General features: G+C 47.2%; 2 protein-coding genes across 2 annotated transcripts in view; both read right to left on the reverse strand.

Moving 5' to 3' along the window:
- Nucleotides 1-20,412, reverse strand: part of BBS4 (Bardet-Biedl syndrome 4) — a 30,642-nt gene extending 10,230 nt beyond the window's left edge. Inside the window, exons 1-6 of the mRNA XM_072345278.1 lie at nucleotides 20,082-20,412; nucleotides 19,821-19,872; nucleotides 6,169-6,248; nucleotides 2,675-2,738; nucleotides 1,817-1,928; nucleotides 1,109-1,181 (exon numbers count right to left, since the gene is read on the reverse strand). Coding sequence (XP_072201379.1) covers nucleotides 1,109-1,181; nucleotides 1,817-1,928; nucleotides 2,675-2,738; nucleotides 6,169-6,248; nucleotides 19,821-19,872; nucleotides 20,082-20,105 — 405 coding nt within the window. The 5' untranslated portion in view covers nucleotides 20,106-20,412. The remainder of the gene's footprint in view (nucleotides 1-1,108; nucleotides 1,182-1,816; nucleotides 1,929-2,674; nucleotides 2,739-6,168; nucleotides 6,249-19,820; nucleotides 19,873-20,081) is intronic.
- Nucleotides 20,413-20,531: 119 nt separating this feature from the next.
- ARIH1 (ariadne RBR E3 ubiquitin protein ligase 1) overlaps nucleotides 20,532-27,323 on the reverse strand; it is a 48,808-nt gene continuing 42,016 nt past the window's right edge. Inside the window, exons 10-14 of the mRNA XM_072345731.1 lie at nucleotides 26,854-26,984; nucleotides 26,699-26,756; nucleotides 25,167-25,427; nucleotides 24,332-24,444; nucleotides 20,532-22,213 (exon numbers count right to left, since the gene is read on the reverse strand). Of these exons, the coding sequence (XP_072201832.1) occupies nucleotides 22,129-22,213; nucleotides 24,332-24,444; nucleotides 25,167-25,427; nucleotides 26,699-26,756; nucleotides 26,854-26,984 (648 nt within the window). The 3' untranslated portion in view covers nucleotides 20,532-22,128. The remainder of the gene's footprint in view (nucleotides 22,214-24,331; nucleotides 24,445-25,166; nucleotides 25,428-26,698; nucleotides 26,757-26,853; nucleotides 26,985-27,323) is intronic.

The raw sequence follows: 27,323 nt of genomic DNA on the forward strand, positions 1-27,323 counted from the left end.
AGTCTCTATCTGTAGAGAACAGTAATGAATCAAAGAGCTGCTCCCGATTACTACAGCTTGTAGAATAGAACACCATAAGGCAAGAGCACAGGCTGGCCCTACTGCCAGTACCAAGCCAGCTGTGGGAAATAACCGACCAAAACTCCCAATGAAATGTGCCTGCTGCGGCTGGGAATAAAGCTACAGCCATGCCAAGCACATACTACAGGCAGCCAGGCCAGCTAAGGGAACACAGACTTCACAGAAGATCCATGACAAGGTTTCCAAGTTGACTGGCACAGGTTGAGCTGACAAGAGAAATAATACCAAATGGATCCTTGCAGTGAGACTCAGTTGTAGATCGACTGAGCACCAAAAGCAGAGCTAAAGTCAGCAAGAGCTGATGTCTTAGCAAGTAAGATCAGACATAGCAAGTCTGTCTTAGAAACAACACTTCTGCAGGAAAAAGGGTCACCTACAAATGGCTGTCCACAACTAACTGAAAGCTGTGTCCTCTCTCTTCTCACCTCCTGTCACACACTTCCCTCTGCAATGTTCTTCCTTCATGCTTTTTTCCTCCTGAGAGGAACAAGCTGATTTAATTATTGCCCCTGTAGTTATCAGCCAACATTTTCTTCAAAGCAGGTAATGCTTGGTAGATAAGAAGTAACTCTTTTAGCTAACTTGAGGGTAATCATTTTCATTTTGTGCATTATGAAAGGATTCCCAATTACTCAAGCGAGTTTTAATGATAACTGAGTGTTTAAAGTTAACAGAGGGAAGCATTTTCCATACCTTCCTTAAGGTAATTTAGCTCTTTGTACTATAAATGGCTACTGATGGCAAAGTTCAAACATGTTGCTTGATCGCTTGTTTGTGCCCCAGGACAAGGTGTGGGATGTATAGTTTGAAATTTGCAAGGCTGAAACCCTCAAACCAGGGGGTGCAAAGCTTCAGTGCTCAAGAGCCCATGCTAAAAGGCGATGCTTCTCAGCCCTGCAGCTCCCCGTCTGCTCACAGTGCAGGCAGCACCAGCTCACCTCTGCTTGGAATGCATCTGCAGCTGTTTTCAGAAAAATGGAGAGCCACCAGCATTGTGCATTAATGTGCAAAGCAACAAAACACTTACCCAGTCCTTTTCATCAAGTTTAGCTGCTTCACTGTACACTTCAATGGCAGCCTTGTGTTTCCCTAGAAGAAACCTGTAAAAGCATTTCCATTTTTACTTTTTTCTTGCTTTGAAACCCTGCTGTGCAACCACTGTCACCTTTGCCACTGAGAAATGATGCTATTTGCTAGCTCTCCAGAGACCGGAGTGAGAAGCCCTGAGAAGTTTGCAATCTGAGCAATAAGTCAGCACTGCTCCCTTTCTGGCCCAAGGTCATCAATTCCATGCTCTGTTACGTGACTGGAGATGCAAGGAATGAATCTGCAAGCTCCATCATCTGCCTTTGTCTCAAAGGGAAAACACAGGTGATCAAAAGCAAATAGCATACTCAGAGACAGAAAGGGGTCTGCGGGGCAAGTTTACACAGCTCCTGGCATCACCTTTAGCTCTGGATCTGGAAATTGGTGTGCTATTTATCTTACTTAAAGGACAAATGAAAAAAAAAGACAAAACAAAAAAAAAACAACAACCAACAATAGCAGCCTGGCAGATAACAGAGATTGTGCTTTAAAGGGTAGCCCACGCTTCTGGAAAGCAACTCAAGTGTTGATAAGGAGGAAGCATGCTTGGAATTAAGCAGCCAGGGATTCTGCTTGATGCCTGGGAGAAAAACAAAATGTGGAAGGTCCTGGGTGGCACATCAAAGTGAAACAATCAAACACCACTCACAGCGATCGCGCCACCTGCTTGAGGTTGTCAGCACTTCGAGGGTTCAGAATGGAACATGTCTGAAACAGTTCAAGAGATTCTTGAATTTTCCCCTCCAAGCGTAATATCAAAGCTGTAAGAAAACATATACCAGGCAAATTAGTCCATTATCTGCAGGAAAAGCGTGGCTCTGACAGCAGGGAAAGAACAGGGAGTACAGATACATTATAACAATGTTCATTTGGTCTTTCCCCTTCTTGCAGCAACTCGAGGCAGAAGGAAAATGCACGCATAGGACTCATGCTTTCTTGGAAACATTTCTGTTCTTTACTGTTTAGGTATCTTAAAATCTTGGCCAACTGTTCATTAGATGCAGTCTGGAAGACTCTCCTCCTGATTCCACAGGCTGCAGTACGACCTTGGGCAAAAATTCTGTTTTCTCCCACCCCAGACAACTGCCAAGATGACACACAGCCCTCTGAACTGCAAGGCCAAGTTCTGGGGGCACCTCTTAGAGGACAGAGGGTAGACAGGAAGAGGAAGATATTCATGGAGTAAGATGGGTCACCCAAGGCACATTGCTTTAACAGAAAACAAACGTCTTTAACACCTTTCACAGCACTCAACAAAACACAACCCAATGGAAGGGCAGTGCACCAACAGCCAAGAGCCCACAGCCCAAGGAGAAACTGGTGACAAACTCATCAATGCAGAGAAAACAGAAAATTTAGTCTGACTACTACAAAAGGGGCCAGACAATATTTACCTGTGAATTTTGTCATTGTTTCTTTCATTTGTCCCCAACTGCTCTCTGTACCTTGTATCAAAAGTAACTGGCTTTAGCCAAAGGAAGCCTTTCAGAGGCCTCATGTGCCATACCTTGAACATAGACAGCATATTCACACCTCCCATGGGACTCCTGGAGTTGCTCTTTGATGACAGCCTGAAACAAAGAAGTGCAAACATACATGGCAACTTAACCTCAGTCTCTGAAACACTCATTAATCTAATCTTGTGCTCAGAAAAATCAGCATTAAGATAAAATTTGCAGCTAGTTTTTGCAATATACTGTAAGAAAACAGTATAAAATTGGTAATGTTAATAAAGCTAGTGAAAGGGATTTTGTTTCAGTTACAGAAACTGCAGCCACACAAATAACAAAGACACGGGACTGCGTTTGGGACAACAAGAATGCACGTAAGAGTGCAAACTGGTCAATGCTTGACAGGAGCACAGTGCCAAGAACACTGCAGGCCTGGCAGTATTTGTCTGCTCATTCCTACTGCTAAAGATAATTACTTATCACCTGGGGAAAACGTTGCAAGAAATCTATGAAAGCATCCTCTGCTGATAACAGCATCTACTCTAGGCCCTTTGTGAAGAAATAAATTGAACTGGAGCAACTGTAGCTGAATTAATGGAAGCTGAATGAACTAACGAAGAGAGCATGGGAAAAGAAAGGAAGGAAACTGATGAAAATGTAAATCTTTCTTGTCTGTATCTATAAAGCTGACAGTTTAGGAGTAGTCTGGCTCTATTCCATAGTCACACATGACCTGAAACTGTAAAAAAAGCCCCCAGAAAAGTGATTTCTGGGAGGATGCAAACTGGGACCATGAAGCAAACACTCTGCTTCTGCTCTCTGAGCCTCCTCCTTTGCTCCAGTGTAGAAAAAACAAAGAGGGGAAGAATTCCTGGGCTAGAAATAACCCACCACTCATCTGGTATTTCTGCCAAGTGCCGTGCTCTGTACCTCCATCCTCTGCCTCTGGGACAAATATAAACAAAAAGAAGGGAAATTAAACCTCAAATGCAGCACATACAAGGAGAGCAGAATGAAGGCAAGGAGAGTTATTATTGAGCAGCTTCTCTCATAAAAAGAAAATTAAACAGAGGAAGGAAAAGAAAGAAGCAGCCAGGATTGCTTGCCTTGGGGTATACACCTTCCCATCTCCTAGCCCTCCACACAGCTGCATTTTGGTCTTCACAAAGTACTTTGCTATCAGACACTCGCCATGGACACAAGCAAGCATCTCCTGAATGCAGATGCATTACATCGTTCCATCGGCACAAGCCCAGCATCTCAGAGCAAGAGAGGGCAATAGAGAGCTACCTTTCAGAGGGAGCTGACTAATTCTTTAAACCCCAAAAATCCCACAGCGAAAGGCCTGGAGCTCAGAAGGATGATCTGTAATCCCAGTGTTTCCTCCAAAGTTTATTTAACTGGCTGTCAGAAATCAGATGCATTGGCAGGAGACCAACCAGCATGAGCCATTTTAATTAATTAAAAGCATCTGGTAATTTTAATAATCCTTCCCTCACATATAACAGAAGATTTCTGTTGTAAGAAATACAGCTAGGGGGAAGAGGCACAACTGAGGCTGCGAGCAGAACACGCAGTTTATTAGCTTTGCATGCAAAGTTGAGTGATGATGACTGCCTAGCAGGGCCAGTCCCCACGCTCTCCAACATCACCCCACAAATGCCATGTCCCTGACTGTGCTGCAATAGCAATGGGTGCTGCAGTCCCCACCCAGGAGGATAACTGCAAGATGCAACTTGCTGGGCAGCAAAATCAAACAGTCCGTTATCAATCTGCCTCCGTAATAAGCAGCAAAACTTGTCAGAAGCCTGGCAACACCAGAGCTAATGGAGTGGCGCTGTAAGGCTTACAACCAATTCAACCCTTTGGATTTTGGGGAGGTGATGTTAGCAAACAAACATTATTTTCTAGGTGTTCTACACCACTGGCAAGTAGGGGAGCTACAGATGATGCATCTGAAAGCAAATCTGAAAGGGAAAAAGAGGCTAATGATAGAAAATTAACTTCATCACAGGTCACTCATTTCTCAACTGAGTCTTAAAAGAAAACTAACAGACTTGAGTGAATGCCCAAACAGTATTGAAATTGCAAGTTTACAGCAGTGTCAGGCATTAGAGATGACAATACGTTTTAATTTCTGAAGATATTAGCTCTGAACGTGTATAAAAGCACCTGGGGCATCCTGCTCAGATCTGCGACACACAGAACAGCAGTGAGAGAGCTGGAGGCCCAGAGGGCAGCTCAGCCCATCCAAGAGCTGACCCCCTTGGGGCACAGCCACCTCTCAACACCGAAGGATCCCAGCATGTTCTTAACTTCTCTGGGACAAATCCAGGCCTCTGAGCACACATTCATGTCTGGGCAGAAGGATGGAAGATGATTTAGCCAGCTGTGGTCTGGTGCCAAAATCTCCATTTTTCCCCATGTTTTGCTTCCTTTAGTGACTGATGGACACTTGGAGAAGTCAGTGTTCCCTCTGGAGCATCCATATGGCTATTTTCCCTGTTTCCCTGAGCTGTAAACTTTTTCTGCAGTACACATTCCTGCATCCCATTGTGGCAACAGTACATGTACAAAACAGGAGACCAAAAAGAAACAGAAAAGGACAGCAACTTTCTATTTAGATTACCAACCCAGCTTCTGTTTACATCTATTTAAACCAAGATCTGAGAGGAAATGGCTCTGCTGATGATACAGCCCTCCAGCTTCATTAATTAAGTGAAATGCCTTTCTTCTGGCCTACCACTTTCTTAAGCATCCCCAAGAGCCTTCCAACAGAGACAGACAAGTCCTGGCCAATCCTAACGTTTCAGGAGGAAAAAAGTATTTTCAGATCTACTTTGCACATTATGAAAACAAACAGACAATTCCTCCCACACACTGGCACATCCCCTTCAATACCTCGTGTTCGTGTCAAGAAAACACAGCATTACTTACCATTTCAAAAGCCCATTTATTGTTACAATCCCAAATCAAACAACCCCAGAAGAAATGTTAGTGTAGAAATGCTTTGCCCAATGTTTTACCCAGTGTTAGTGGTAGAAATGTTTTACCCAATTGAAGTGCTCTTCATAGCAGCTCTGTAGTACCCTTGAGAGACCTGCACTACAGAACCACCTTATAATCAGTTTAGAAAACACCACACACCTTCTGGAACAAGGAAAGCTTGCACATCTTTCATTCCTACCACTTCCAAACCTATCATCACCATCTCATGGACAGCTCTAAAGAAATGCAGGTATGAATCTTCAACACAGCTGAGGAATTAAGAAAATTAAAGCTTTGTCTTAGCTTAGTTTCTCTCTTGGTCCCCTTAGTCCAAATGAAGTCAGGAGAGGGGGTGGTTAGGACTTGTCCTTACTTCCAACTAGGGATGTTATTTTGACAACAGACAGATTTATGGGAGAGGACCCTGGGGCCCTTTGATGGCTCACCAGATGACCTGGGACACCCAGCACAGCACAGCTGGCTCCAGCATAGCATGAAAACTGCCGTTTCCTAACAGCAGCAAAAATCCTTCCTGGTGCAAAGTCTCAGAAGTAACTCCTACCTTGCACTCGTCGTACTCTCTGCGAACGTACAGCAGATAGATGAACCAGTTCCTCCTCTCTATGATGGGGATCTCTGGCACTGCAGGTACAATATTAACAGAACACACAAAATCAGATTAATCAGCAGAGAATGGGAGCAATTCTTAACTGCCTGGTCTGCAAGATCAACGCAACTAATTTGAAAACAGCAGTTGCACCCATCAGCACAATCAGTATTCCGACTTGAAGCCTGCAGTCTGGACATAGAACCAGTGCCCAATTGCATTCTATTTCTCAAAATGATGGTAAAATTTACTTCATGAGACAGAGACGGTACATGACGCCCCTCAGCTGAAAACAAAAAGCTACCACCTCTACATGCTCAAGCCATCCACTCCTCCTGGGGCAGTTATGGGAGCCAACTGCATCAAGAAGCAGCACACTGACTACATTTTAATTTAACACTCATGCTGATTTGATGAGATTGGTTCCAAATTGGTACACAAGCAGCAGCTTGAGGGGTATGAGTGAGATTGGTACTTCGGAGCTGAGGCAGAAAACCAAGCTTCTTAAAAATCAGTTTCTAGGAGAGAATGAGAAGGAAACCGGCAACACACGAGGAGATTTTGGAGATGTTGCCATTCACAAGGTGTGAGTAGCTTTGAGAGGTCAAACTCAGTTCTTTGAAACTGCGAAGTGACTATGAAACATCACAGCTCTGAGGCAGCTGAGACTATTGGCAGAAAGATACACCTGATGCAGTGGAACAGCATAACCCACACTCCAGTATTTCATCCAGAAGGAGCTTGCAGCAGTAATTATGGCCAACCACGGACGGATGTTGCTTAGTAATACTCACGTTGGGTTTAGAAGTTTAACACACTGCTGTGCATTTCATTAAGGCTCAGAATGTATTGCTTCTTACTTGCTTCTCCAGCTCAGATGCTGGTAGCTGCAAGGTAACCATAGCAACAGGCAAAAAAAGCTCGAGTGTTTGCAAGTCAATATTATGACACCGGTGCAGAAGGCAATGTGAGGCAAAGATTGCTGCAGGAGCTATGGCCACTGGGCTGGTGATGCCATGCAGGGCCACCTGATCCCAGCAGCACGCAGACCCACAGCTCTGTGCAAGGAGCTGCAGGTTGAGCTCCCAGCAGCTCAGGGCAGGAGGTGGCACTGCACTACAGCACACATCAGAATCCTCCTGGCACCACGTGGTACCAATCATGCAAGTGGACAGAACCTGCTCCAACCTCCTCCTGTAAGCCCTGATTTCAAAGGAGACATCATAAGCTCTATTTAATTATCAAGAATTTGATTCAAGTCAAAATTAAAGTATGCTTTATCCATTTGCACCTACTATCATAGCTTAAGACTACAACATCCTCTATCGTTACAATGAAATCTATTTAAATGGAGAACATTCAAAGGCCCTCCAGACATACACACCCTGTTAGTCTCCAACCTGATAGCTGGCATAGTATAGGTCTTACTGAGAGGTTAAAAAGAAACAGAGAACACCATTAACACTTGCAATAGACAGAAAAGCCAAAGGGCCAGAGCCTGCTCCCCAGCACCCACAGCTCAGACAGGCAGAGCCATAGAAGTGTTTTCTGTCCTTGTCATTCCTTTTTGCTATTGCCCTGCTGCTGAGAAACAACACAGAAATGGAAAGAAAAGGATAAAACGGGCACAGACATTCCACAGACACCATCTGCAGAGCCCAAAAGAGTTAGCTGAGGAGCTGTGCTGGAGGTAAAGCAAGAGAAAGCAAAAACCACCATGAGATGCAGAAGTGAACAGCATCCACATCTGCAGGGATTAAACAGTTCTGCTTCCCCCAGCACTTTGCTGTCTCCAAGGATAACCATGTGGAGCTGGGAAAACACACGAGTTTTTCCTCTCGTAAAACTCATCTGGAAATAGCAACACACCTGACTGAGAACACATCGGCCTCCTTTCTTCTTTTTCCCTATGACAAACTGGAAAAAAAATAAATTAAAAATTCCAACGTCTTTCTAAACAGGTGGCTCCATTCATCTGGAGATATAAGTAATCTGAAGGTTGACAGAGTCCCTGAGCCCATTCAAGGAAGAAAACAGCAAAGCTTTGACCCTTTCCCTGAAGAAATCTAAGAGAAACGCTATGAACCAAACGTGGTGTGAATGCCACAGAGGACACAGAAGAGCAGAAGGACAAAAACAGTGAGAAAATTGATAAATGACTCAACATTAGAACTAGTCTAATGCCCCCACAGAAGAGGCCACGGGCAGCAAAAGACTGGTAGCTGGGCTTTGAATTCTTTTCAGAGGTGCAAAGAATGCGTGCCATTTGTTCACAGATCTCTGCAGAGCCACAGCCAGCTTCATCTGAATGCCTGCTCCTCACAAAAGCAGTGAAATGCTTCTGTTTCATTTATCCCCATCACCTTTGCTCCCACAGCCAGCAGATAAGGACTGTCCCACCACAAGGGGTCACTGCGTTCTCTGAGGACAGTCCCCCACCGACCAGGGAGGAACAGAAGACATCCTCTGCCTTTCTGAAAGGACCCAAGTCAACCCTTGCCAGTCCTACTATCCGACATTTTTTCAAGGTTAACAGTTACCCATGAAATACCTACAAACAAAACCAGGTGACAAATGTCACAAAGCTGCAGCATCCCCAGAGCAGCACAAGGCCAGGCTGCTGCAGAAGCAGAAAAGAAAGATGCAGAGGCATCACCCCCCAGTCTCCCAGCAGGGATGATGGGGAACAGTGGATGCTCCACAAGGCATGCAACCATTTGCAACCTTACCCTAATTAGACACTGGAACACAAATGGCTGCTTGGAAGCTTTCTGTACAGAGGAAGTCCAGGAGCTTGGCCTCAGCAGGAGGAGCTGAGTGCATCCATCACATTCCTCAGCCTGTCTGCAAAGCAGTTTTCCACCTCTTCCAATATACGGGCCTTCAGAAGTTCCTCGTATGTGACTGCTGCAAAGCACACCGATGCACACTACTCTTTGCAACCTCTAACACAGCCCTGGCCCAGCAGGGACTACAGGTCAGGAAAGCAGTGGTTCAGACCATTTGAATGGTGAAATAAACCAATACATTTTCTGAATATCAATCTGCTCTCGGGCCAGACAAAGACAACACAACAATCCAAGAAGTTGGTAACAACAGTGAGAGGGATTTATAACTTGCATAATTACCTTTTGGCCTCTGTTTTCTGGCATTACAGCAGCCTAGTCTCATTAAGCAATGGTGACGGGGAGCCAGGCACCAAACACATGACTGAATCCCTTGGTGAAGGGATGTACCAGCTCCTCTGCAGCGTTCTGACTGAGAATCCATCCGACCCCCCCTCTCTCGGTGGCCACTGATTGACTGCACAACCCAGTCCCAACAACATGATTTTTCTTTCTGACAACACGCCCTTAAGGAAGTCACCGGAGCGGAAACCCCAACAGAGTCAGGGGAAGATCATCAGGTTTGTATCAGCGCCACACTATCATCACTCTTCACTAGATTCATCCTGTTATGGATTTTCTCAAAGGACCGGAAAGAAATCAAATCGGAGTTACTCTCTCTTGCGAGAACTCCCCTATGAAATCGCATCTAGATATTGGGTCATTTTAGCTCACATGTGAACAAAGAGAGGTCTTTGGATTTAACGAAAGGCTTTGAAAACTGCAGTGTGAAGAGCGGGGGTAAAAGCACAAACAAAGAAATTCATAGAAGATTCTCACTGCATTCCAAGGGGAAGGGACTGCTGCCCTGCCAAAATGCATAATAACCCACTGCCCACACAACACACTGAGCAACAAGAGGGCAGGAGAACTTCAGAAAAGTGATTTAAAGAAGCATTTCATTACGCATTAGCCACATGTATCACTACCTGGATACAGTGCAGTCACTGGATACAGTGCACTACCCACGTGGGTAAAACCACCCTAATTTGTGTCCTGCCCCTGCCCCTCATAAAGCCCACATGTTGTGAAGCCAAACCCTGCAAAAACCTTGAGAAAGCACACAGCTACTTCCAAAACGAACAAGCACAGATGCAACACCCCACATCTCTTACTAATGGAGCATTTTGCTCTTAGCAGAAAAAAAATGTAGTGAAGTGCACCCGAGCTGGAAGCCCAGCTGTAGCAAAAGCACAGCGTTACCTCCCCTCATCAGAGAGGGCAAGGCTGGCACCAGCATCCAAAAGCGGGATTGAGCTGGTTGATGTGAGGTTCATTCCCTGTTCCATTGCATCCCTCAGCTCCCAGCTCAGCCTCCTAGATGCCTTGGCTGACACCATCACCAGGACTGCAGTCACCCTGCATTAGGGAAAGCTCGCTGCTGGGCATGGCTGCAGTTGCAATCCAAAATGAAGCTTGGTGCTTTCACAACTGCGTTTAATTAAACACTGATAGGAAGGGAAAGGCAGAGAGGAGAGCAGCTGTGTGCTTCTCCCTTCTGCTTTGAGCAGCGCAGGCTGCCAGTGTGAGGCACAGGGTGAAAACTGGTGGGAGAGGTGATGAGCATCCTCTACGAAAAACAGTACCAAAACAATAAGGAACAACCCCACACAGCTACTATAAAACAACACACCGCTGCCATGGAACTGCATTTTCCAAAGTAAGGTAGAAAAAACAGAGAGAAAGGAAGCTCTCATCAAAGGATTTTACATTTGAGAACAGACAGCTGTGATAGCAGTGAAGCACCCTACAAATTCCTCACTGGGCTGCTCCACAGATACATGCAACAAGAAATCCTCCTCCTCTCTCAGGTACCCAAAGGCTTCAATTGAGCTCCCGGTGATGGAGAACACATTACAGCTTTGAAGTGAAACTAGTACAGGAACACTGCTCTTCTCATGCCCAGCCCCAGCCCTGCAGTCTGAAACCAGCATAAATAGAGATAAAATGTACTCGAGGCTCAAGAACGATGAAAAATGGCTCAGTCATAACTGACAGCCCAAAGGGGGCTGTTCACACCGTGTGGTGCTCGTGTGTAAGACTGCAGGTGTGTGTGCACACCAGTACCTGCAGAACGTACACACACAACAGAAACACGGAGAGAGCTTTCTGCAGCCCCCTCCCGGATTGCAGCGCCACAGCCGTGCCCTGTTGAATCCTCTGTTTTCCCTTTTGCAAATTGCTGCCGGAACACCTTTAAATCAAATGACAGACCCGTGCGGCTCCTCGTTATTTACAGTCAGCTGGGGTTAATAAAACTCATCAGACACAATCCCGGTGCTGTCAAAAAAGCCATAACTCATGGCTGCGATCTGACGACCGGGTATTAATAGCTTCACGAGACGCTGAAAAGCAGCAGCGCGGCTGAACAAAAAGGTGACATTTCTGACTCTCCACCTCCCCCTGCAGGAACATCAGCCACAGTCACACGAAGAGCTGAAAATCAGGCCTTAATTTGATTTATACGCTAGGAAAAAATAAATGAATAAAAGGCATTTCCAGCTGCTACTTCACACCACGTCAGTCGCCAAGTGCTCCAGCTCCTACTTCAATGCACTTTCTGTTTGATGACATTTCAAGCTCTGAGTTGCTCCAAATAAAATGTTCTTCTTCGCAAGACAACAGGTGCACTGGTTATTCGCTATAGGCATCTTACAATGGGGAAGTTATAGGACAGAAGTAAATACATGTCTGCAGGCACCGTGGGCTTCCCAGCACCACAGCCTTGCTGCCAGCAGCAGAGCCAGTTTGGATATGGGGAGATGCCCATTAGCAGCATGAAGCTGGCGAGGTAGCGCTCTGCACTGCTGATGCCCCCAGAGCAGCAGAGGGGAACCACAAACACATCAGCGTGATCCTCATGGCACAATGCAGCCGAGTCAAACCTGAAACAGCAAGCAACCTACAAACCAAAACTCACAACAAGCCTATTTCCTCTGCATAAATCGGTTCTGGCCAGCAGTGCTGACTGCTGAGCAGCAACACACCCTGCAAGGAGAAAACCAAGGGCCTCAAACTGCTTTTGCCATGTTTGCTTTTAAACTCCGGCTCATCTAGACAAAAAGAGGCTGATCTGACAACAGGTCTTGTGTCCCTGAGGACTCGGTTCTACACTTGGAGATGCTGGAGGATTCGAACATTCGACATAGCTCTGCTGTTGTCTTCTCCCCTGAAACGGTCCCTTCCTGCTCGAAGCCTTGTGCGAGCATCCCGGGAGGCAAGGAGAGCAGGCTGCCTTTGGGTGGTGCTCGTGCTGCTCCTCAATAAGGGAGGCAGAGAGCACAGAACAAAATGCCCGATCCGTAGCAGGGAGGTCGGAGATGTTAACTAGTAACAGTAAAGCAGGGATGGGATAGATTTCCCCACAAAAGAAGTAACGCTGCCTGCAGTTGCTCCCAAAGTAACCTGCGTGACCAGCTTCTCATTAACTCCTGTATCAGGAGCGTGGCAGCAATCAGTGCTTTCAGGATTTCCAGTCTAATCCTCCCTTTGGCTTAAATACGTGCGCTCTGGCTTTTTCTATCTACAGAGCGAGGTGTTTTGCATGGAAATTGAAACTTAAATTGGTATAACACTTTCATAAGAAGCAGCTTTCCTGATTGAAAGTAAAACAAAATTAAGGCAGGAGGAGCAGCGCAGTGCAGTCCCGACAGCCTCTGCAACATCCCACTCAGCAGCGAGCACAGAAAGCTGTCCTCAGCTCATCCCTGCAAACGAAGCGTGCTTTATGGCCGGCTGTGTGAGGCGCTGTGCTTCCTGCCACCACAGCCCGGTTCCGAATGCAGTTTTCCATACATTGCCTCAGGATGACGTTCTGATGTGTGTCCCAGAACGAACATCTGCAGTCAGTTTTCCCTACTGCTTTGTCTCGTCTTTAATTACACACGTGCAGCTATAACTACACAAGGGTGTTTTCACCAGATGCCCTGCCTCGGCCTAATTAGGATGAATATAAAAATAAACCAAAGCTAGGTGCTGAATGAAATCAGAAATCACTACACAGTGTGACCGTGCAGTGTCTAAACAGCAGGGTTTCTGCAGAGCCTGGTACACAGCCTAGTGGGGAAGGAGACAGAACCTGCAAGAAAGGACGGGTGTCTTTGTTAAGGCATTGAGGATGCTTATGAGACACAAAAGCTCTCTGCTGCTGGACAAAGCACCGAGCTGAGCTGCCCAAAGGCAGCCCCACCCACAGCACTGCCATCTCCCCACACACAACACGTGGTGATGCTCCAAACATGGAGGTGTTATGGTGTACACAGCTCATAACCCCAAAAAAGTATCTGTATCCTCCAGTATCTGTATGCCCAAAATTAGGTCTGCCTCTGAATTTTTTTCTCACACCTCTTGCTGACGATGAGCATTACAGATACTGTCCCGCGAGTCTTTAACATCCAACACAGTACGACACAGAAGAACCGTACAGCATCAGGGAACTCATCTGCGCTGAAGACAAACATGACATCTGGCTGCATCCTACATGATGGATGCTTTTATTACTTCAAACTCACTGAGCTGTTCCTTTATCACAGGGTGCCATCACTCCCATACAACAGATGATGTCAGAGAGCTGGGCAAAAGCCAGCATGCAGTAACGTGACAAAAGACTCAAGATGCACAGACATCAATTCTGCCATTCTCAAGCAGGATGCACCTCCCACAACTGAGGCATCTGAAAATTAAGGCATCCGAGTGATGGCCTGGGCTGTCCAGAAGTATCAGAGAGGAAGATGTGTCCCTGGGAAGTAATTCCCCTCATCCTGAGATGGGAGTCGGCAAAGGGCACCGGATACAACCTTCCACTTAGTGAACAGGGGATCTGCTCTGGCTTGGAGCTCCATGTCCGAGATAACTGTTGCTGCTTTAATTCTTAGACACTCCCACTAGGAGCTGCCATTTCATCCGTAAGCAGTACATTGGGCAAACACAAGGCTGAGTGCTTTAAATGCAGAAGGCACTGCCTAGCACCAGTGGCTTTTAAAGGAAGCTGATTGGTGAGGTGCTGGCACAGGCTGCCCAGAGGGGCTTTGGATGCCCATCCCTGTAAGTATTTAAGGCCAGGCTGGATGGGGCACTGGGCAGCTTGATCTCCTGCTTGCTCAAGCAGCCAGCAGCCCTGCCTGCAGCAGGGGGGTTGGAATGGGATGGTCCTTGAGGTGCCTTTCAATCCAAGCTGTGATACGATGCTGTGATCCTACAAGACGTATGTTGCAGCTGTACCTCCCCCACCTGCTGCCCCCAACCCAGCATTGTATATTTCTTAGTTACCAAATCAGCAAAGGACACTGTGATGGTACCCGCTTGCTACAACATCTTCTTTCATTGCCTAAGTTTGCAGCAGGCTTACATGTTACGGTCTAGAGAGAACAACACACCCATCGTGCTGCATCCGGAGATGGTGCTCTCACAGATATTAACGTGCACACACAAGAGGGCAGAGCTGCACCAGCGCATTCCAGCTTCAGCATTTCCAGTGCTTTACGACGCAGGGGTTACTGAGCTGTTGGTCTGAGGCCAAAGGGATGGAGTGAAATGCTGTGTACAATTTAATTACCCAAAAATGATCATCAAGTTTCTTCAAAACAAAAACCACCTGTGTCAGACCACAAAAAAACAACACCTGAAGCAGTGCTGCCCACTTGTAAAGAGGAAAATACCACATCTTCATTCGGAACAATGATGAAATTGCCATCTAATCTATATTATTTAGAAATGATTTTCTTATACCAAGTTTGAAGGTTGAAACAGACACCAAAAGCCGGTGTGCACATGGGCAAACAGGGGCAATCCAGTACATCCAGACACCTGGAAATGCATTTGTTCCCCACACACACAACACTTCCACTAAGGTCCTTCCTTTCTGACACAGCCAGAAGTATCATTCATTTTTTATCCGGAATCCTCAGGTAGTTTCACTCTGAGCAGTCCAAAGCTCTGCAGGAATGGACTGATACTGATTCAAGAAAGCCCATCAGGAATTTGGAGCTGCCCAGCCAGCAGTGCACGGCGCTGCTCATCAGGTACCACCCAGATCTGCCCCTCAGCAGAACGCAGGCAGGAGCAGGAGGGATGCAATTATTTGTTACTGGAACCCACTGACTACATCTTCATCCTCAAGGATGAGTACCTAAACAAAAAGGATGGCACTATCAGTGCAAAATGCTGCCCTGGGATTCAGCTGGACAAGAATAATAAATGTCACTTGAGAATATTCCAAAATGCAATGAAACAAAAGAAACTACACTGGTGAGATGCAAAAACCCCGCATCTTTGTCATCTACCCACACCTTGGGTAAAGGAGCACAAAAGAAAGGGCTGAAACCACAGCTTTAAAACATATGCTTACCCACCTTTACTGATTAACTCACAATAGCCAGATCTAAATCAAACTTGACTGTCACTTACACTGACACTGAGCACCCAGGTGTTATCACTGAGAAACTCATCTCATCACTCACTTTAACCTTGGGACAGCAGCCTCCTATGCAATAACATCAGAGAGAACTTCATGTGGTCAGAACCAGATGACCTCTCAGTCAACCAGATGACCCCCTTCCAACCCAAGCCACTCTATGATTCGCTTCCTCCCTTCTGGAGGCCCACAAGACATCCTGGCTGGTGACACTGTAACTACACAAGGCAGAAGCGGAACCCACCTAGGACAGCAAAGGAGACGAAGCCTCCCAAGCCTGGAAGCAGCCCGACAGCTGCAGCTTGGGTTGTGCAGAAGTGCTCTGATGTGAAGCAAAGCTCTATTTAAATGCCCCACAGGCAGAGCTGAGCAGGGCACACAGCGCTCCTCCCTTCTGCTGTGCTCTGCCATCCTCAGCAGCACCCAAACAGGTCAAGTAGAACACCGCCACGGACGCATTCAGACTGCGTTTTTCACTTCATGTCTCCAAAATGGATCTCACAAAAACTAAGATCTAATACTTGTGTAGAAACCCAAATACATTAAGAACTGTCCCACTCTCCCCTGAGCCATCACTAAGCTAACACAAGAGCCCAGAACTGCCTTTCTAAATAGAATTTTTCATGACACAGCAAGATAAAAACCATCCGCCATACCAAAGCGCTTTCTCCACCACAGCACTATCAGCGCAAGCTGACTTGGCTGCCTGTGTGGCAAAAGGAAAGAGGAAGGACGGGAGGTATGCTGGTTCAATTCAAACCAGCAAAGCGTTTTGGAAAATACCCGATGAATTTAAAATGTATCCAGAAGATTAACACCCCACCTCCGCAGGCTGATGTTAACTCTACGTTGCTTCACAGAACAGAGCTTCCTTTATTCCACCAACACACTGCTTGGGGACAAAATATCAACAGAGGGAGAGCTATGGACCTTGATGTAGCAACAAAGGGAAGTGCCTTTCAGAGCGGCTCTCCCCACAGGCAAAAAGGACAAAATAATGAATGGTTTCAGCTACCCACGTGTCACTTGCTGAGTAACAACTGTCCCCAAGTGCCATGACAAGACTCTCGGAGGGCTTGGCCTTCAGTCCTTCCACTGAGAAACAACACACACGTGCAGTTTGTCACTTAAATAACCTCTTGCAAATCTGAACCATTTTCAGAACCAGTAGTACAACCCTCACTCCTTCCTAATGCAAACACTGGCAAGCTGTACCAACATGGATTAACTATGGTGACAATTCACGTTAGGACTCCAGCAGTGGTTTGGCCACACTCTCCCCCATTGGTATACAGTGATGTCACTAGTTATTGCAATACATGCTCTGTTCAGGCACAAATTCAATCTGCACCAAACATTCTGCAGAGGGGCATAAGCTGTCACCTCATAGTGACTTCAGATCTGATCAACCCGCCTGTGTTCGTGCTGGTTTCAGAATCTCTCTTGCATCCCCACAACGCAAATTAAAAAGGCAAATTGCTGCAACAGAAAAATTACCATTCAGTGCTCCAAAATGTCAGTTTAGCGTAAATTTAGCAGCACTCTTCTGAACAAAAACAACAGACGCAGATCTGCCTGGCTCCTTCAAGTCGTGATACAGGGAGAGAGACTTCAATCAGAAATCCTAGAAAAAAATCATCTTAAAAGCCCTCCCAGGTAAGGGATGCCCAACTCCCCACAGAACAGACAGCACGGCTTTTAGTCATCGCTTCTCGTCCTCTCTGACATGCCCACAGCATCACACTCACAGGCAGAGGACACTGTTACATCACTCCCTATGGCAGATCTTGCTGCTGCCCTCATTTCCCAGGGATTACCCAGCAGCTCAGACCAGCTTTTGCCCAGTGCACAGAAGGCAGCACAAATACTTAATGGCAAAGGTCCCCAAGCTCTTTCATTTAAGAACTGCCACAGTTGCCCCACGTACTGGAGATGTCTGGGTTTACCTTGCAACGCCGACATAATTGCACAAGTTCCAGGCTAGACATTTTTTTCCGTCTTTGTGATAGCTCATTTTGCCTAAAGAGTCACACTGGCACATAAGGGAGACCAGCAGACACTAAGAACTGGATTCCATTTGCTAGCTGTTTCCCTCTGGCACACAGCTGTATGAACACTGATGCCAAATCAAGGATGGGGAAGGCACGTCAGGTGGTGGAGAGAGCAGAGCAATTCTTCCATGCAGCCTTAAAACCCCAAGGAGCGCTGGTGACCTAAAGAAGCATCCAGCTCGGTTTCAGGCTTGCAATGCAAAATGCCAAATTATGGGAGAAAGCTCCTCCACAACAGCCACGATAAGTAATGTTTTGTCAAACAGCAAGATCTGCAAAATGGTCCTGTTAAGGAAGTCACAGCTGTCTCATCTCACCCTCCCAAATGATCGATATTAAGCCATGCACACTTAAAAGCAGGAAGGCTTGGAGAGTTTAACAAGCACACAGATGGAGGGAAGGCAGCTTCCATGCAGTGCACCCCTGCCGCTTGTTTGTAAGGTTGATGGCCCCATCTCTCTTGTTCAGCAATTCCATTCACTCATGAATGATGCAGAGTTGACTTAATAGAGACAGGAAGTAGCGTGGCAGTGATAGCCCATCCCCTCACAAACACCACCAGTCCTGGAGCTGCCTTAGAGAACAGAAGGCACACAGTGTCCTGAAAAAACAGGCAGAAGGCACAGCCTCCCAGCCTGCAAACATCACTGGTCTGACTTGCACGAGAAGAAGCAGTGATGTGGGGTTACTGGGGACGAGGAGACCAGAGTCATCATCTGTATAGAGAAGGATGGAGACAAACCATCTTGCTATGGAGTCAATCAGTGCCTCCGGGAAAAACACAACAGCCACCCTTACCCCAAAGGTAGTGGCAATAAAACCAAAATCTGTTTTGACTTTCATTCAGGCCTGAAGCAATAGCAGTTCCTTCTGAATGCCAGGCAATGCACCAGAGGCAAGCTGACAGTTAGGCCAAGTGAGGGCTGTGCACAGTTAGCATGGCTTCCCCAAAAGGAAGGACGCTTGAGGAAGGGAAATCCGCAAAAGCCAAATCTCACCCCAGGCACATACAGGTCTCTGCTTTGAGCAGATCTGCATGAGGAGAGCGAGCACAGCTGAGCACTGCGGGCTGCAGGAGACTCCTCACAAAATACCAGGATTTAAGTCAGAATTTTTGAAACAATAACTCAGATTGTTACCGCTCCAGTTCGGATTCAATCCAAACTTCAAAACACCTCAGACAATAATACACAATAACACAGCAAACAATCCCAACCTGACTGGTTGGATCTCACTCGTACATCCCTTTTACTTTCTAACACCAAAAACACAAACGTGGAAAATCAACAGCATGTGGTGTTGGTTTATCAAGATCATTTATACAGAAAGACATTGTGTGAATAAATGCAAGTATTAACTGAAGTACAAAGCCATTCTTTATTTAAAAAGATAAATGAAGATCAAATCCATCCACAACCCAGGAACTATGTATGCAATAAAAGTGTCTCAGGTTGTAAGAAGCATTCTGTATGTACAGTAAGTTATCCAGCAACAGCACCGAGCTAGTGATTGCACAGACCCTAGAAAAAAAGCACTTCTGTTGGATGAAAAGCTGCACACGAGGCAGCAATGTCCATTTGGGGCCTGGAAAGCCAATGGTATCCTGGCCTGCACCAACAGAGGGCTGGCAGCGGGCAGGGAGGGGACTGTCCCCTCTGCTCTGCCCTCATGATGCCCCACCTGCAGGACTGAGTCCAGGCCTGGGGTCCCAGCACAGGAAGGGTGTGGAGCTGCTGGAGCGGGGCCAGAGGAGGGCACGGAGATGCTCCGAGGGCTGCAGCACCTCTGCTATGGAGACGGGCTGAGGAGCTGGGGGTGTTCAGCCTGGGGAAGAGAAGGCTGCGGGGAGACCTCAATGCGGCCTTCCAGGACTTGAGGGGAGCTTATAAGCAGGAGGGAGAGCGACTTCGTACACAGGCAGGTAGTGATAGATAGGACAAGGGGGAATGACGTTAAACTAACAGAGGGGATGTGGAGGTGAGCTGTGAGGAGGACACCGTTAGCCCAGAGGCGGTGAGGTGCTGGCAGTGCTGCACAGAGCTGTGGGTGCCCCATCCCCGGAGGTGACAAGGACACAGGTGGGCCCTGGGCGGCCTGAGTGGAGCTCTGTGACCTTTACAGTCCATTCCAACCCGAGCCATCCTACATGACGATTGCCTTATTTTTTCCCAGAGACTATTTAATCCTTGCTAGATTTCTTCTACGAAGAAATCTTAAGACCAACCTGCCCGAGAATCACAACCAAAACTTAAAACCAACCTCGTCTAGGATGGGGTTTGGACGGTCCCGCCACCACTGGCGACGAAGAAACCTGAGGAGAGAGAAGCGCAGTTACCTCAGCGGCACGGCTCCCACCCGCAGCTTCCAAGAGAAGCTTCAACGAGAAGTTGGGTTACCCAGCAAAGACTTTTTTTTGTTGTTTTTTTTTTTGGGGGGGGGGGAGCGGCCAACAGAAGCAAAGCGAACAGAGGCAAAACGAGGCGCACCCAACGCAGCCCACCCCCATCCCCCTCAGCTCACCGGCCCGGCCTGCGGCTCCGCCATGGCGGCGGGAGGAGCGCGGTTGCCATGGTGACGGGGCGGCGCAAGGCGGGAAGGCGCGGCCGTGAGGGGAGCGGTGGGCGGCGTCGGGCCGGGCGGGCTGCGGAGCGTGCGGCCGCCGGGCGGGGGGCGGTTGTTCGTTAGTTAAGCGCTCCGAGTCGCTCCGAGCCCCGTCCTCACACGCTGCGCCGCGCTGCAGGGGAGCGTTCCGACCAACGCGGGAGGCCCCGTAGCCCCGTGTGCCCACCCCCCCCTCTCCCGGCGCCGTTCCGAGGGCAGAAGGACGGGCGCGGCCCGCAGCGCAACATGGCGGTGCTGCCGGCCTTCCCCAGAGCCGGCCCCGCTCTGCGGAGCCGCCCTCGGCCCCTCCTCCCCCCGGAGGCCGCCCAGAGCTCGAGGCCTGGCGAAAAATACCACAGGAGGAGTTCCTATACAGGAGTAGATTTAATAAAACCACCACCAATTGTTTACTTTAACATAGCTCTTGTTACAGAAATCATAAAAATGGACTCAGCAGCTATAGCTCATTAGTTCTTTCCCCTTTTAATTGAAAAATACCCCCTCGATTTCAATTTCTACTGCACTAGATGGAGTGTTAAAGAGATGCCGGGACGCCGTGCCCGGTAACTGAGCCCGAAACAAACACAAAGACAATTCCATCATCTCTCCTTTTCAATGTTATGACTCGTTATAATGTAAGTGAAACTTAACAGCAAGGAACGCTCCATTGGACAGATGAGAGGGGACGGGAGAGGAGATCCACAGCCGAAATCTTGCCATAGTCTTTGGAGAAGTGGTGCAAAATACCCCTCCTTTTCCTGCCTTGGAATTCAGAGAAATAAGAAAACAACTCTAAACACATGCGTGCACACACACACTCACACACACTCACACACAGCTCCTCCAGGCTGAGAGCGCGTGTCCTGCGTGTGCAGGTGGGAGCAGCACAGCTGGGCTGGGGCAGGTCAAGCAGTACCAGTGGGGGGGAGAAAAAACACGGGGGGGGGGGGGAAAGGCAAAGCATCCTGAATGACAAGGTACACGCTTCACGAACGCAATGCACACCGCGATACCCAGTGTCGGGAGCTGAGCGGGACGGCGCCACCGCCAGCACTGGGTACACACAGCATGACGGACAGAAAGGAACTGCACCAAGAGCAGAACTCCGACTTGCCTGCTGAAAGCCTTCAACAACAGTCACTGCAGCAGCACACGCTTCGCCCACCCCATCCCAGCGAAAAACAGAACAAGAGGGGGAAAAAAAAATAATGAAAATCAAACTGAAAGAAAATGCACAGCAAATAGACATAATCTTGAAGATTTTTAAAGAATAAATATTTTTTTGTAATTAAACATTATGCAAACACGTGCCACGCTTGCTCTTTGTCCATGCATATGCGCTATATACAACTTTGAAAAATACTGTGTTGTCCTCTTTTTTCTTTTTTTTTTCTGTTTTAAAAGTCATATACAAAGTTTTTTTTTCCTTGCTGTGTACCCCCCCCTCCTCCCCTCCCCAAACGTCATCTTTACAAGGAGCCAATCAACATTCATCCGTGTACTGGGGGGGAGGGAGGGGCAGAGAGGAGGAGGGGGGCAGGAGGCATCCCCCCCCCCCTTACCAAAGTACATCAAAATGGCTGGTTTGGACATGAAAAGCAGTGTCAAGAAACTGGTTTAAATTTCATCTGTACTACACACAGGAAAAGAAAGATAGAAAAGAAAAAGGAGTCGGCTTGGAAAATGAAGCTACGTTACAAGTTAAAGTTGGAGGGTTGTTTTTTCTTTGTGAGTCTGTCACACTCTTATTGGCCGCCTAGAATACTGTTGTACAATGGTTTATCTACCTCTTTTTTTTTTTTTTTATTACAATATAATTTACTTAAATTTTCTGTTAACAAAACAGAATCCCGGTTCTACAGACCAGCGGTGTAACAGGCGTAGTGCCTTGTGTGTGTTTTTATTGTTATCGCATGGGCGCTCTAGATGGTAAAAGGTTCAGAGTTCGTTTTATGCGGGGCCAGTCTCAGTCCTCAATGTACTCCCACAGGTCCTTCTCGTAGCCTTCATGCACGTGCTGCAACAAAACCCTTCGTCGACTCTCGCAGTATCTGCAGCGGAAGGGAACAGCAGAGAGAAAGCAGGTTAGGAGGTGCAGTTCTTTCCCAGCATTGAGTAATGCAAAGCTAAATTAAGCCTTGCTTCCAAAAGGGGCTATCCCCTGAGAAGGGCTTTATATTTGTAGCTGGTTAACAGCGCTAATTAAGACTTCAGTTACTCCAGTCACTCGCTCCAGGTCCCCGATTGAAAAAAACATCATGCAAATGTAGAGTTTCCCATGCAAAAGCATCCCCAAAGTCCCAAGGGCTCACAGATCCCTTTAATAACTGAAAAATGAAGAAGTGGCAGCTGCTACCAAAGCGCAGTTCAGCAGTGACACCTGAAATGAGACAGAGCTCTCCCGGAGCTGTGCTGGCGGCACAACAAACCCAGAACAGGCCGGGCCAAATCTTGGGAATGCTGACCCTGCTTGGTTCCCGATGGAAGTGGCCAAGCACTGAGAGCAGGCCATGGCAAGGAGACAGCCTGGCTGGAGGTGAAGCTTCACCCCAACAACTCCAGTGCCTTGCACCTCCTTACACCTACACTTGTTTCAACTGATAGAGCTGCCAATTTTTATTTGCGGATTCCAGATTTAGGTACGGTCCTACCAGAAAAAATGATAGTGAGGAGCAGGGAGTTCATAGGAACATATCAAAAGGTGCCATGTTCATTTCAAATGCGTTAGCCAACTGAACAGGTAAAAGCAGAGAAGCATTTAAAGTATTTGGGCTCCAGGAACAAAATATAAATGAGCAGCTCTAACACTGTCAGCTCTTATTACCTGATCAGGGGGGACAGATTTATCTCCATAGAACTGCTGTTTCTTCCCCTTGCTATCGGCTGCTGCAACAGCACACACAGAGTCCCATTGATTTAACAAAGCATGTGATAGCCAACATGCACAGCTCCTGCTTCCCCGACTTCAGTTCTTTAGTAGCGATGGGGGTTTAATCCTGTTTTCTAGAAGCGCTTTTGCAAAGTAAGAGATGAGTTCTTTAAACCCCACCTGCCCACCTCAGTAACATCCTTCGTCCCACTCTTGCATCGTTATTCCACAAGCAGTACCCAAAGAGCACTGTGCAGAACATGATTTAAGACATGACCAAACTAGTTAACTGAGACCTGCACAGGCTTGATGGATACACATGGGCTTTCCAGAAATACGAGGGCAGACTTGGGACGCTGTTTTCAGGCAATACAAGCCATACTACGCTCTAATTTCTTCAGGATAGCCATAACCATTCCTAGAAGAGCATTCAGTTTCACAGGACGTAAAGCAAAAGGCCAACCTAACTTAACAGCCATGCATCAAATGCCTCTGAAGGTCTGTGAGCCTTGTCCGCTGCCAGCTGTGCTGCTAGCCTGCACAGCTGAATGAGCCACTGCTCACCACAGGCTAACAGCTGCTTCCAGTCCTCACGTTCCCTTCATCACTACAGCTTTGGCTACTTTGGCATGTTTCTTCCCCAGGCTAGATGCAAGATATTTGGTGACTTTGGCAAAACGCCTCCAAAAAAAAAGGTCACAATTCTGTGACTCATCCACATTTTACAGCTTTGTATTTTTCCACTGCGCAAAAGCGATTCCCCCAGGACTACAAAGAGCACTGGCACTTGTATCACCTGGGCCCAGGCTCTCCCGCTCTCTTCCTGAGCTGATCAGGCTGCTTTCTCTCCCTTTTCCTCAGTACAGCTTTTCTGCACTCGCTTTCTCGCTCAAGGGACATGCTGTGCAAGCAGACTCAACAGACAATGGAAAGAGCTGACTGCTTTCTTACAGCAATCTGACCTAGGCCAAAACTGTGGGTTGGAAATAACAAAGTCACTCCTTGTTCTTCCTAGACCTGCCTGTGCAGGTCTGCCTCGGCCCTGGCCACTCCTCAGCGCTCCTCCTGTGCAGTGCATGAAGAACCATTGCTTTTGGTCACCAGCCATCAGGGCATGGCTGAGCCAGGGGCTCAGGGGCAGGCTGAGGATCGCAGAGCACGGCGGGAGGCTGACATCAAGCAGCTTCGCAGGGACACGACTGGAGAAAATGCCAACTTAGAGTTAACACACCACAGCATACCACAAAGGATGACAATACAGCAGGTAGGGCAACTTTGAGATGGCTGTTCAGGAACAAACCTGTACTTATCCTGTACTTTCTGCTTTATGTCTTGCAGTGAATCTTGGGAGATATCTCGCTCAAGGTACCCAGAAAGCACCTCTGTAGCATTCTCTAAGTCTGCTTGGTTATTCTGCAAAGACAGGGGGGAAAAAAAGGATTTTTAGGAGGAAGAAATTCTTTTCATGAAATGAAAGAAAAAACAGGATGAGCGAAACTGCATCATACTCAAAGCAACCTGCTCTGAGAACCGTGAATGAAAGAGAAGAAATTTCTCCCTTTGATCAGAACAGAATCTGCGTATTCACCAGCAAGTTTTAGGTCTTTCTCAATCTGGAATATGCTGGCAAGCCTGAAACATCTTTTCCTTACTAGCAGTACAGTGTGGTACAGGCCAAATTATCTCCCATTGTGCCCGTTGTCTATTTGTTTATCCTCAGCATTGGCAAAGCCTCTGCTGACTCCTAGTCCAAGCGCTGCAGCATCAGAGCACAGCTTGGGCTGCTGCTCAGTACTTCTGCACACAGCACAGAAGCCTTCTGCTTGGGTTGTGCATCTGCAAAGGACGGTTCCAAATCAAAAGGCTAATACAGTTTCACCTGCAAAGCAGATCGTTTAAATCTTAGCCATTTCAAAGCTGGAAACTTGACCCTTTTTCTTGTTTCAGACCGTGGCAACTTGTAGCTCTGCCTCCTCTGCCTCCTCACCTACACGATGCCAAGCAGGGCTGCTATACTGCAAACAGAAAACTCAGAAGACTTCTGCACAGATGGAGACAACCCTTCCTCCAAACTGAGAGCCCCTATTTCACTCATTTTTGTTATCTGAGCTCCTGGTAACCGTGTTTTCTCCTACCTCAAAGATAATGGACTGATTATTCTTTTTGAGGTAGAAGGCAAAGACGTAAGTGTACATGAGTGTGGCACGACACTGGCAGAGGACGTCGACTGCTTTCTTCAGGAACTGCACCTCAATCCACGACATGTTGTGCTGCTGCATTTCCTCCATCTTCTGCTTCACCTGAGCATAGAGCTTGTGCTCAAAGCGCAGGCTCTGCATGTGGTTCATATAGCGGTTGCAGTAGAACAGGTACCTCTGCAGGGCTGCTCTGGATCTCTGTGTTAATCCCCATTAGGAAAAAAGGAAACGAATAGTTAAAACAAAGTAATGGCTACGAGAGAAGTAAGCCCTTCATAAGGCTCTTCCTGACACTAAGAATAAGCTTCCTCTCCAAAGGAGTTTCCTCTCCTCTCACGTTGACCAACGTTGTGCAGCACTGTTAACCCTCACACTGTGCCCAAAGGAGTGGGCCAGACCCACTGCAGCTTGCTGTCATGTGGTGGACTTCCCAGCACAGCTGCAGCATCTTCACTCCCAGCCTCAAAAATAATCAGAATCACACTGCTGAAGCCTGAAGTGTTTTTAATTTCAGCCTCCCATCTCAAGTTACAAGGACTTAAATGCTTCCAGTGTCATGACAAACAGCCAGAAGCACATTTTCCTTTTTTGGCTATTAAGGAACTCTAATTAAACATTTATGGTGGTTGTGTTAAGAGGGCAACCTTAGGTTGCCTAGGCACGTCGATTACAGGGCAGTGGAAGATGCCACATGCTAGGCAGTACAAGAGATCCAAGATGACTCAATACACAGTCATTAATCTCATTCTCTTCTCACTGACAGATCAGCTGAGAACAAGGACAACATGGGCATGGTTCAACTTGCACAGAATCTGTACAAAGGTAGCACGCATCAGGCCGAGTCATCCCTATCTGCAGGAGGTGGGGCTGCAGGAAATACTTGGGTTCTTGGCTGTAACGGTACTTCCACAGCAATGCAGGAAATGATTTCTGCAAGCTGCAGCACACAGCGTGCAATTCCTCCCCATTAAAAGTTAGCAGGGGTTTTGGCTGTGCTAGCCATATTCGCAAAGCAGTTCAATGAAGCTGCAGCTTCACTCTCAATTTCTCCTTATGTCACGTCTCCCAAGTATGATTATTGGAATAACTGAAGTCTGTGCTATATAAATTCAAAAAGTCTTGCTGTGCTTAAACACTTCAGGATTAGCATTAAGAAATCTGCAGTGAAGAGCGTTTTCCAGAGGGTGCTGGGATTGCTGTTGAACCTGCAGCATTAGGATGACTTCATGCAAAGAGCTGCTATAAAACAGACAAGGCAGCATGACAGATAACAGCTGAGTTACCGTGTTCCTTAAACTGGGCTAAAGTGATTTTGAACCATACGCAAGGCAAGAATCCAATGCTGCTGGTGACTTCTGGATTCATGCCCAAATCCAGGAAATTCCTCAGGACTGATATCTAGGTTTACAGAAAGCCCAAAAGAATGGCACAGAGTTGATTTCCCTTACCACCAAAGGCTATGGACTCACCTCCTGCGCATCCCTTGCTGCCTTTGCATCATCCTCATTGTAACGATTGCAGTTGTACCTGTAACAGCGACACGGACGCCAGATTTCAGTTCAAGCAAATTCTCTTTTTCCTCATGGCTTCCTTACCTCCCCACAAGGCCCACTTCCAAACTCACCAGGCAGATCCATGAGGCTCCCAGGGGCCCAGGCACACCCAGCAGAACTCAGCTTTGCAGTTCTGGTTCCGACAGACCATGTGGTTGCAGCCCCCATCCTTCTCAATGGTGACGTGGCATTTTGGGCATTCCTGTTGACAGTACACAACACACAGTTAGCAGGGGAAGCAAAACAGGTTTAGTCCTGGGACTTTTGAGCACAGTACCACTTAACCACCTCCTAAAATCAGAAGGGTTCCTATAGTAGCAAGAAACGGCATATCAAGTGAAACACCTCTTTGATCATTAAGATCTTCTTTCAAGTCACGCCTTTAATACCAAACTCAGAGCTGCCAGAGAGCAAACGAAAAAACCCCAAACCAACCTAAACCTCTAAGGAACAACACATTTCACCTACGCTGCTATCGCGCATCCCTAGCGGTAAACTGGATGGGTTGTTTTCACAACCTCCTCCAAAATTACAGTAGTAC

Source organism: Excalfactoria chinensis, chromosome 10 (genome assembly GCF_039878825.1).
Source record: "Excalfactoria chinensis isolate bCotChi1 chromosome 10, bCotChi1.hap2, whole genome shotgun sequence".
NCBI classification, from domain to species: domain Eukaryota; kingdom Metazoa; phylum Chordata; class Aves; order Galliformes; family Phasianidae; genus Excalfactoria; species Excalfactoria chinensis.